Here is a 12,453-nt window from a genome sequence, read left to right as displayed (position 1 = left end):
CTGCTACATTAATTCAAAATGGAACAGGAACCATTTCTTAGGAGGCGAGGGCCACTCACCCTGCCACCTAACCAGCAGCCCACCAGCTCCACTGGCACAACAGGGTGCTGCGGGCTGCTCCACGTGCCACCAAAGCCCCCCCTGCATCCCCATCCACTTAATTTTCCCCTCCTTAATCCCTCCCTAACATTAATGCAATATATCCTAGACACTGCTCTCTCTTCATTATCTTTTGTAGAAGTAAAACATCTAGAGGCACCTTTCACCCTAAAAGAACTTTAACAGGTGAATAGATCCTTTCCAGCAGGAAAGAGTCTAGGGGTTGCTGATGGCTACACTGCAGCCATGTATAAGACACTGTCGGCTGAATTATTCGCACACCTTTTACAAGTATGCATTGCGATCTCAAATATCATACATTTTCCTCCCTCATTCGTACAAGCTCACATCATTTTTATACCAAAAGATCAAAAGGACCCCCAACTATGTCTAAAGTACAAACTTATTTAATTAATTAAAGGGGACCTGTCACCACATTTTCACAAATACAGCTAGTGACAGGTTCTTATAGAGCCCTATTAATTAAATCACACTTTTAGATAAAATTTGTTTCCCTTACATGTCCATAATTAAACTTTATGGGGGCCAAGTTCTCACCATCCCTGGCTAATTTGGTCATGGCGTGGTGGGAGGAGATTACTACCTATACAGTGGAGAATCCATTTGGGAGAGACATTTTCTGGTACGGTAAGTACATTGATGACATACTGATAGTATATTAAGGAGGTGTGCCTGCCATACCGGAATTTGTCTCCTACCTCAACAATAATTCTATTAATCTCAAATTTACGTATGTCGTATACAGGGAGAGTATTATGTATTTGGACTTCGTGTTATGAGCAGAGGAAGGGAAACCAATTAGAAACACAACACATAGAAAAAGCACGGCAGGTAACACCATGCGAGCAGTTCCCATCCTAAACACACAATACAAGCTATGCCAGTAGGGGAATTAACAAGAGCAAAAAGAAACTGCTCATATGAAGAGGACTACAATAGAGGTTAAAAGCGAGGGGTTATCCCCATTGGACGTTAAACCGAGCTAGAAAAATTGTGGACAATAAAAACAGGGTAAACATGCTAATGACGAAAAAACGGGACAAAACTACAGATAATAAAACATCATATTTAGTGTTGGTTTACAGCCACCAATTTGTGGAAATTCAAAAATTGTCCATGAGTTCTTGCCTGTATTATTGGAGGACGAGCAATTAGGGGAAATCCTGAGAAATGGATGTTGTGTAGTATCTAGATGCTCCACTACAATAGGTAACAAAATCTCCCCAAGTTTTCTTGTTTCAGACAAAAAAGGGGACATTTGGGTAAAATATAAGGGTTTTTATAGATGTGGAGGACAAAGGTGCAAGACGTGTAGATTTGTGAAAACCACTCAGACCTACGGCAACACTGAGGGAACACGCACATACAATATCAAACGTTGTATTAACTGCAACAGCATGTTTATGGTTTATATTATTAAGTGCACAAAAATATCAAAAAATGTACATAGGAAGTACAATAAAACAACTTAGGAAAAGATTTTTGGAACATCTGAACAATATTCATTACCTCAAAAGGACACATATGGATGAGAGTGTGGATCCCGTTAATAAGAAAACCATCTCTAATGTAGCACGACAATTCTGTGAAAAGCATGATGGAAATACTGAAGGTTTAGAAGTCTATGCAATAGAACAAATATACATGAATAAATGAGGAGGTGATAAAGGAAAGATGCTTAGGGATCGAGAGGCATTTTGGATTTTTCACCTCTATACAAGGTTTCTGGCAGGATTTAATTTCAGAAACTAAATCATGTTTCATTATTGAGATTTCTGGACACTAATATTCCAGTAATGTTGAGATTATTATACTCATGCATGAGATGTGGTATGTCAATAATCTCTTACCCAGGCCTTGTACATCAAGTTTTGCTTTGGGGAGTATGATAGATATTATTATGCATGTAATCTTTCAGAATAGATCCTATCCGACAGAGTGTGCAATTATATACCTGGAGGGGATATTTTCATGGTTTGCAACACAATTGCTGTTCTTCTTTCCTCGAGCAGCGGACTTTGGCTGGATGCAGAGATGCAGGCGCAGGGATTGACAGCGCATGCGTGGCTTTACCATCCTCTGGCAGCCAGGGTGAATAGATTAGTGCGCATGCACTGTCCGTCTTAGGCGCATTGAACCGAGGGGTGAATGGCACAAGTCTGGCGTCTTCATCCCCTTGACTACTATCGTAGGGAAGTGCAGCAGGTGTCACTTAGGTAGATAATAGCAATAAGCAGTAGCGAGTATAGGACGATGTTCACACAAATAGAAAGAGAAGGGATGGAGGCGAACTCAAACAAAATGATATCTTATATTTGTACACGTATATTAATTGTTTGAAGCAACTTTCAACTCAATTTAATGGTATGGGCAAAAGGGAGAATTAGAAAAGTGAATATATGAATCAAATAAAGTATTGTTATTCATATCTACAAATTTCTATCCATCACTGTCTATATATTCCCTGACATATCTGCAATGTATTGTAATCGGTATACAGTTGTTTTTATGTAGTTAGTTTGTGGTTTTTAATTGACAGAAGAGGGCGGAGAGGTGGAAACAGGTGCCGGAATTAGGAAAGCACCCAATAGCCCTTATAGTAGGTGTGCCTTACTACTTTTTGCAACACAGCTATGAGGAAGGACGCATAGTACGTTTGAAACGCGTTGCTGAGATGTACTTTTTAAGCTGTTACGTTGGATTTTGTAACTTGACCATGGTCCTGAAACAAAGCAAGAAAAATTTTAACTTTCAACGATTTAGACTTTGAAATCTTACTTGGTAAAGGACCTTCTCTTTCATGTTGATGTAAAAATATATGCAAAATTGATATCCTGGTTCCCTAGTCCACCCTGATGTGGGCTTTATACCCATTAGAGAAAGAGATAACAGCTTAATCCACCAGGTATCAAGTACCATGGCCCTCATCCTCTCCTTATACGCAGAGGAAGCGTTAGATCAGGTGGACTGGAGATTCCTAGAATGTGAACCTCATCGAGATTTGTATTGTTCCCACTATGCTCGCACAGATTAAAGCCCTATATCATGCCCCGCCGGCCCAAATATGCATCACCGGTTTCTTATCCTGCTTCTTAACCATAAACAAACAATATCACACAGCAGGTGATACCCCCTATCCCTGCTTCTTTACGCTTTGGTGATGGAACATCTCTAATGCCATTCGTTCTTGACAATCTATCAAAGGAGGCCACCATCTATTCAGATTGCTTTTGATAGCTTCCCATGTCCTGAGAACACTCAAAAGGGTTAGATCTAACATGTGACTTTTTGAACCCGATGGTTCCCATTACGGACAATCCTGCTTTTTCACCATGAACTCCAGACTTTCTTGCCCCTATCAGGACACGTTTACCATTGATTTTCAAAATGCATCTCAATTACTCTGGAATTACGACATGTAGTACCTCCCCAGAACTAGATCGGAATATACCAAACTATTATAATAATACTAATAAGACTAAAATGAATTTACACCACATCCTATCCCCCTGCGAAGGACTATGGTACTTTTCCACTCCAATCCCACACTTGATCTCAGTCATATATAACGTCCTCCTAGATAAATGGGCGGTCCCAGAGTTACCATATTCAAAGGCCTAGGAATTCCCACCAGAGGATTGTTCGAAGTCCCATGAATTTTGTCTATATTTGTTAAATCTCAAGAAACTAACTACAAAATAATGTCTATATGGTATCGACTCCCTGATAGGCTACATAGGATTTTCCCGACTTGTCCAGCCAAATTGTCAGAGAAATGGACAGACTCCAGGAATCTTGCTATATATTTGGTGGAAAAGCTCAGTATTACAGCCGTTCTGGGCCCAAGTCTTAGCTCTGATTTATAAACTATCCGCTCTGTTAATGTCAAAGTTGCCTAACGCAATAACCCCAGCTAAATGCTCTTTAGTCGGCTTTTTGTTGATAGTGGCCAGAACCCTAATCCCCAGGCTAAGGAAAACCACCTGTATCTCATCAGTCTCGGAATGGTTTACAGATATTCTCTTACTCCAGAAAAACTCACAGCTAGTGCCAACATTAGTAAGAACATATACTCAACTGGGGACCATGGTTGGATTTCAAAAATTCTTGAGTACTCTGCCTTCCATTGAGTCTGGGCTATTTCCCCTGTAATCCTTCCTTTTGACGGTATTATTATCTTTAGTCTGGAAATGGTATCTTTGTGATAATTGTTTCTGCAACACTAACAATTGCTATTCTGCTAAAATTCTCTATTGTCTATTGAATTGCATTATGCAACATTTTCGCAGGTGCTTTATATGTTATGCTATTACAATTTTTTATAAAAGAATGATTAAAAAACCCAAACATGTGCAGGAAGCTGACTATTCTCCTTAAAGAAAGTCATCTTTGAGTTGACTAGTGAGTTTAACACAATTTCAGTTTATCTAGTCTTTATGTTATTGTTTAATTGTGTCATAACCAGTACTATGGTGACTTAATATTGCTTTTTATTTTCCCCTCTGTCTCTTTCTAGCTATGGAAAATTAAACCATGATCTTCTAATGTGGAGCAATACATCAATGAAGCCACAAGGATGGAAATTTGTGGTTTCTATCTCATATAAGCTTTGCATGACATTCTAACAAGAGTTCTAAGATGGCAAAGACTATAGACTTCCTATTTCATATGTGCCAAGTGACTTTTTATAGCAGATGAGTTTACTTTTTGTGTATAAAATGAAAACAGATGTATATTTATTAAATTTTTAATGAATGATAATTTTTGTTGAGTATTAAAAGACATTATTTGTGTTAAAGATTGTTAATAGATTATTATACTGATATGCAGTGACAATATACCAGTAGGCCCTGATGCAAACTTTGGATTGGGGCCCCTATATACCTAAAATTGCACTGCCACCACAATCCTGCACATTACACTGCAGGGTCTCTCAGGTATAAGATTATGTAGTCAGAGAGCTGCTGGAAAATGAAGATCTGGAATTGTTATCTGATGAAAGCTTCCCGGTGGGCCCATGCTTAGACAAAGGCTGGCAGCAGGACAAAGAGGAGGAGATGAGCCCCGCCTCCTATGCATAACCATCACTGATTGATGGGGAAGCAGTCAGTAGGGGTGTGTGCTCTGCTGCTGCTCCTCCAATCAAAGCCTCCTGCATGTATTAAAACTCTGTAGAGACCAGAGGATGGAAATGCAGGTCTGATCTAAAGTCTGTGGCAGGACCCCTACTTATTATGGAGCAGGGTCATAAGTCCTTTCATTCGGCAGCCTGCAGCTTCATGAAGGTGGCTCTGAGCTGCACTCATACATCACTTCTATTATGCCGCTTTACCTGGAGAAGTGTGAGAGCAGAGATTCCTTCTTCTGTGGCAATCGAAACAGGACAGCTGGATCATTGGCTTAGAGCTCACTAAAAGGAACTTGCTCTTCTGGATCCTGAATAGTTGCCCATTTAATATATAAAGGTGTGTGTGTTTTGTGTGTCCGCTTAAGAAATCTGTACCATTGCGTTTACAATCAGCAAATTTTGCACAGTCATTGTCTGTGATTCAGGGAACGAAATGAAATGAGACTGCCAGCGACAGACAGTCACTGAAATGAGACTGCCAGCGAGAGACAGTCACTGAAAAAGACTGACAGCAACAGTCACTGAAAGAGCCAAAAGTACAAAAAAAAATAAATCTTTTCAGCTCACTTCTGTTGCTGTCCTGATTTGTGGGAGTCAGTTCGTAGTATAGAAAAAGACAAGTTTTTCCAGCCAAATGCTTTAGTTTCTTCAGATAAACTTCTATTGCTTTTATGTCTAGAAACATGAGTTAGATGCCATGAAAAAAAGGAAAAAAACTCACTTGTTTCAGATCTAAACGATCCTTACGTAGTATTAAAGGGGTTGTGTCACCATAGCAAATGGCTGTAATTGGGTCCAATGCATTGTGACAAGTACCATTTACACTCATTACAAAATATGCAGCCTTACTGAGATAACTCTTTTTGTCCTGGTTGCTGGCGCCCTCTAGTGGTAGCTGTGTCCCGTCCTGAGCAACAGCTGATCTGGCCGAGTCTGTGCACAAGGAGTCAGCAGCTGCTCTGCACTACAGATCACTCCATGGGCTCACAGCTCCTCTCCACAGGATCAGCTGACACACTGCAGCCAATAGGAAGTGAGACAGGGGGCAGAGAGCTCAGCCGTCTACACCAGTGAATGAGGTGACTTCCACTGCTCCACATTTGCTCCCAGCAGCAGATACAAGGTAACTGCAGACATACATGACTATATGCTGCCCAGAGGAGTCCTCCCCTAACATGGATCATAGCAATGCAGCAGCCCTCTCCTCCCTCCACCATTAGTCAGGTCACACAGGTGCCTACAGCAGCAGATACAAGGTAACAGCAGCCAGACAGACATGGCTATCTGCTGCCCAGAGGAGTCCCCCCTAACATGGATCATAGCAATATAGCAGCCCTCTCCTCCTTCCACCATTAGTCAGGTCACACAGGAGGCTGCAGAGATAACACAAGTAACAGGCTGAGCTCTGGCCTCTCCTGGTGTAGTCCTCCTCCTGTACTCTCCACCATTCACTGTCCCTCCATGTTACCCTGCTGTCCTGCAGTCCTCCTCCTGTACTCTCCACCATTCACTGTCCCTCCATGTTACCCTGCTGTCCTGCAGTCCTCCTCCTGTACTCTCCACCATTCACTGTCCCTCCATGTTACCCTGCTGTCCTGCAAAGGGGCCCCTGTCCCTGACTAGCAGGGAAGTAGCTAAAGATCAGTAACATGTGAGAAGCTGTCACCTATTTATCTATGCATCCATGCATGTCAGCCTGACCGACCATGATGCTGTGAGAATACAAAGTACATGTGTACTATGTGCAGTGTCCTGTGTAGTGTGCAGGGGGCGCCAGATTCAGGATTTCTGGCGCACGTTCTTCATGAATCTGGTGCCCCCTGCACTGCTTTGACAGACTGCACCAACTTTTTTTGTTGCAATTTTAACATGGAGCGTATGACACATTTCTATTGGATCAGTAAATGCAGGGACTATTTGAGCACAGCAGGTGGAAGGAGACCCTGAAGGCTGAGGGCTCTGTAGCACCGAGTTGGGCAATAACTGCTGCTGTCAGTGCTGTGCATGTGCCTGGCCCCTCCCACATCTGCTTCTGTGTGGAGCAGAATGAGGCTGAACAAGCATAATAACAACAAATAGAAAGGAATCTTTAACCCCTTAAGGACGGAGGGTTTTCCGGCTTATTTCTCGCTCTCCAACTTCAAAAATCCATAACTTTTTCATTTTTACGTGTACAGACCTGTGTGAGGGCTTATTTTGTGCGTAACAAATTTTACTTTCCCGTAATGTTATTTATTTTAACATGCCGTGTACTGCGAAGCTGAAAAAAAATTCCAAATGTGGAAAAATTGAAAAAAAAACGCACGTGCGTCACGTTCTTGTGGGCTCAGTTTTTACGACTTTCACTCTTCGCTCCAAATAACACGCCTACTTTATTCTTTGGTTCGGTGCGATCGCGGTGATACCAAATTTATATAGGTTTTATTGTGTTTTAATACATTTTCAAAAATTAAACGAATGTGTACAAAAAAGAAACAAAATTTTTTGCCATCTTCTGACGCTAATAACTTTTTCATACTTTGGCGCACGGAAATGTGTGAGGGGTCATTTTTTGCGAAATGAGGCGACGTTTTCATTGCTACCATTTTGAGGTCTGTGCGACATTTTGATCATTTTTTATTTCATTTTTTATGTTATGTAAAAAGGTGTAAAAGTCGCATTTCGGACATTTGGGCGCCATTTCCCGCCTCGGAGGTCACCGCCGGCCGTAACCGTTTTTATATTTTGATAGATCGGGCATTTTGGGACGCAGCGATACCTAATATGTCTGTGATTTTTACTGTTTGTTATGTTTTATATCCGTTCTAGGGAAAGGGGGGTGATTTGAACTTTTAATATTTTATTAATTTTTTTTATTTTTTAAACTTTTTTTTTTCACTATTTTTTAGACCATCTAGGGTACAATAACCCTAGATGATCAGATCGCTCCTACCATATACTGCAATACTACAGTATTGCAATATATGGCGTTTTTGCAGGTCTTACATTACAATGAGCCACTGGCTCATTGTAACGAACCTGCATAAACCATGTAGCCTCGTGTCAAGAGAAGACCCGAGGCTACCATGGTAACCGATCGCCGCCCCCCGATGACGTTCGGGGGCGTGGCGATCGAAAAAAAGATGGCGGCGCCCGCGCGCCGCCGTCTTTTAAACGCTGCCCGCGACTTTGCGGGCAGCGTTTAGAGGGTTAATAGCCGCGATCGGTGCAAGCACCGACCGCGGTTATTAGCGGTGGGGGTTTTGTGCAAAATGCAAAAACCCCCACCTCTGTATGAAGAGGACTCAGCCCGTGAGCCCTCTTCATACATCCCTTATACCTCTGCGCCGTAGAGCTACGGCGCAGAGCGTTAAGGGGTTAATTCCAGGTAACCATTACAAATAGATTTTTGAAATATTTTAACCTCTTTGACAGCTTTTTGCAGTCAATTGTTTCGTGGCATAACCCCTTTAAGGAGGGCATCTAGCTCATGTATTTAGACATTATGCAATAAAAGTTGTTTTTATCTGAAGAAACTAAAGGATTTAGCCGAGTGTTGGAAAAACTTCTCTTTTTCTATACTCAGTCACAGGAAGAGACCGCCAGCGACAGTCACTGAAAGAGACAGTCTATAGATACATATAAAATATTTTTGTTAACCCATTGTATTTTGTTGTAGCTGAGAGCTGTTATTTACTATCCTGGGCAAAACCGCAAGCTCCAGCTAGTTAAATATATTGTAGGGACTCTCAATTGAGTAGGTTAACCATCTGAACACTTTTTAACATTAAAAAGGGGAGTAGATTCCCATTTAGTGGTGGGGTTAAGAGAGTCATCACCTTACTAGCTCTTTGAGTCGACTCGTACATGAACGACCCATCACTACGGCCTACGCCGATCTTACAACTGCTACATTGTTGTATAATGAATGCCATTCTATTATGCACATATGATGCGATGTAAGGGGGTATATGGGGTGTTATTTACTGCTAGGATTGGTATCCAGTCATGGTTCCGTGTATAGAGGTTTTATGCAGTCAATGTATGATGGTGCTTTTCAGTGAGCATATAGTTGTACTATTCAGGCACTGTATGGTTGTAGTAACAAGTCAATTGTGGTATGAGAAGATCAATGCACTACAGCACTAAGGTATTAACACTGAATGTAATACACAGCTCAGTTGCTGCAGAACCTCATGATACACACCTTACCAGCTGCAGAACCTCATAATACATAGCACCACTGCTGCAAAACATCACTATAAACACCTCAGCTACAGCAGAACATCACACTATACACCTCAGCTGCTGCAGAACCTCATAGCATACACCTAGATGGTGCAGAACATCATTTCAGATCATATATATATATGTTTATATAGAAGCTGTCCCAAGTATAAGCAAAGTACCTAATTTTAAAGGGGTTTTCCCATGAAAGAAAAATCTTAAATCCCTTAGTGTTGTTAACACATCAAAGATAATTTTTAACCCTTTACTTCACAAGTTTGCTCACTTTTATTGCCGTTTTAGCTCCCATCGTTAAATGATGGTCAGTGCAATATTCCAGAGTGTGGGAGGGGACTCTCTAAGCAGACACTATGGAGCTTACTTACTAAGGGTCCGAAGGCCGCATTTCCCAATGTTTTCAGGGATCGCGCTGCTGGGAGAGGGATTTAGAAAGGGATTGTGTGACAAGCAATCGGATTTTGGTGCATTGGTGCCGGCTTTCATGCGACAAAAAAAGGGGGCTGGACAGAGTGCGGGATTTAACAGTAAAATTGTGTCGCAAGCCATGCACTTGCATACACCAGGAAGAAGGTGAACTCTGGCGGACCTGAGTGGGGAGTGACACATGCAGCATATCGGACACACAATCTGCGTGAATCGCAGCAGAGTTCATTCTCATCGGGCACTCCGGATCGGGGAACGCGCAGGGACGAGTAAGTAAATGTGCCCCGTTATGATCCATCTAGTTCTGTGAGCTGACAATGTGCTTAGATTATCAGGGTACAAGTTTATATACATTTTCGTTTTGCTTCTGAACATTGTATTAGTATCTGATGCATAGAAAGAGAAAGATGAGACAGATCAGAGATGAGATCCATGAAATTCCTATAACTCACAATGATTCATCTCTCCTACATCTCTGCTCCTGAGTACATTTAAGAAACTTGTCTTCCGGGGAATACCCCTTTATCGCAAAAAACTGGGAAAACCTATTGACTCAAGCATAAGCCTAGGGTGGGAAATGCATTGCTCACAGCTTCCACCCAGTATATATCCAGCCAGCCAATGCCCCTCAGGATATAGCTAACCAACCCCCCCGCCCCCCAAGTATATAGCCAGTCAGCCCATACCCCCAGCATATAGCCTGTCAGCACATCCCCTAGTATATAGACAGCCAGACGCCTGCTCCAAGTATATAGCTTTCTTCTGCCCCAGTATGCCTGGCACAAAGAAAAACTGATTATATACAGTTTTCCAACACTCCCCGCAAATCGTCTTCTTCATTGCCGATGGTGGCCGGTCACTGGTCCTTGCTCTGCTTGCTGACTGTATAGTCAGCCGGCGGCCAGCATGCAAGGACCTGTGACCGGCTGCTGACAGTAAATAAGAGGAGGACCTGCTGGGGGAGTCGGAAACTGACCATTTGCTCTTTGGTGGGCAGGGAGCTGCCATCAGGGCTGCACACATCCATTAGCGATCTAAAGGCAGCAAATTAAAAAAAAATTGTTTAGTAGAGACTGCACTGCCAATTTTGCCAGGTGGTAATAAAGTGTGGCCACCATGCATTCCTGGGTGCATAAACTTGCTTCTTGGCCATTATTGATGGCTGAGTCTTAGCAGAGGAGCAGCAGTTGGAGCTTGAGGAGGAGACATGGAGCTGAGGTGCGTATTATGTGGCTCCGCAGCAACTGAGGTGTGTATTATGTGGTTCTGCAGCAGCAGAGGTGTGTATTGTGAACTTCAGCTGCTGCAGAGGTGGAGGAACTACCCTGGCCAGACAATCCACAAACCAAGGAGTAAGTTCCTTTGTTTGCGGCCCACAAAGTGTAATACTACTTCTAGCCACTACAAACTCAGATGGGAGATGTGTGAATATGTATAATGCTCATGTAAAAATGCTTCTAAACATGCACATTCTGGACGCTGGTCCTGTATGAGATGTTCACACTGTAGTTACAGAAAATGCCATCTTTCCATAAGGTTTCAGTAATGATGAACAAGACTATAACTGTATAATACAACAACTGGAAATGTGCAATTATTTGCCATGTTGTTCTGTATCACTATATCATAATTTCTTCCCCCAGCAACAGTGGAAAGGTCTGCCCTAAAACGCTAATCAGAATTTCTATCTCTGTTACAAGCTCATTTACACAGGCTCGCCCCGAAGTGTGTGTTTAACATTGTTAAACAGGGAAATGAGATGCTGCTTGATATAGCTTTTTTAATTTGTGTAGTTTGATACCCAGATATGGTGCATCATTATGTGACTCATTAATTTAATTAAGTCATAAAAAGCAAAGTGAATGGCTCTTCAGCAGTAAAAAAAAAAAATAAAATCCTGCAGGCATTTTTATTCTTCCAGTACAACAAGCATTGCAGAGCATTTTGTGACTGTAGACAAGCCACAGCTATTTCTGTGCTTCAAAATGTTACGTCTTAGTAGTCTGCTGTACTGCACAGCCTACAAATCTCACCATGTACAATTCTGAAGGTGAAAAACTCTAAAGGGTTGATGCATCCACATTGTTGAGCTGCAGCAAAGATTTGCTTAGGGGCAAACACCTAGAACACAGCCCAAATTGTGCATAGAAAATACATAGAAATGTCCCCTTCCCCAAATAACCAGCATAAAAATGTAACCACACAGCTTTATGCAAACTAAAACTTCTATTACTAAAGATACGGCAGCAGCACAATCTGTGAATGTTACAGATACTAAAGTGCATCTCTAGTTTTAACACAGAATGTGCAATCTGAAGCAACTTGTTATTCTTTTCACTGAATGTCCATATTCACAAATGCTTAAAGGGGTTGTTTCATGACAAGCTTTATTAATAAAATGCTAGTAATGTAGCTAAGAATGGTTGAGTGAGTATTAATGTTTTTTCAAGGACATTTGGCCATTTTCCACTCACAGTGCATAGCCCAACAGTAGAGAAAGTGGGAAGGTCCAGAGGTTTCACTATTAAGGAGTTTCCTACAAGCCCCATAGATGG

General features: G+C 41.8%; 1 protein-coding gene across 5 annotated transcripts in view; it reads left to right on the top strand.

The window, feature by feature from the left end:
• The window catches only part of PHTF1 (putative homeodomain transcription factor 1), an 86,395-nt gene extending 81,477 nt beyond the window's left edge, over positions 1-4,918 (top strand). For all 5 annotated transcript variants that reach the window (XM_072137630.1, XM_072137632.1, XM_072137634.1 and 2 more), the window contains one exon: positions 4,637-4,918. In XM_072137630.1, coding sequence (XP_071993731.1) covers positions 4,637-4,657 — 21 coding nt within the window. In that variant the 3' untranslated portion in view covers positions 4,658-4,918. The remainder of the gene's footprint in view (positions 1-4,636) is intronic.
• Positions 4,919-12,453: the final 7,535 nt, after the last annotated feature.

This window comes from Engystomops pustulosus, chromosome 2 (assembly GCF_040894005.1).
Source record: "Engystomops pustulosus chromosome 2, aEngPut4.maternal, whole genome shotgun sequence".
Classification (NCBI taxonomy): Eukaryota; Metazoa; Chordata; class Amphibia; order Anura; family Leptodactylidae; genus Engystomops; species Engystomops pustulosus.
Note: the sequence above shows the minus strand (reverse complement) of the source record. Positions and strands in the feature narration are given on the sequence as shown.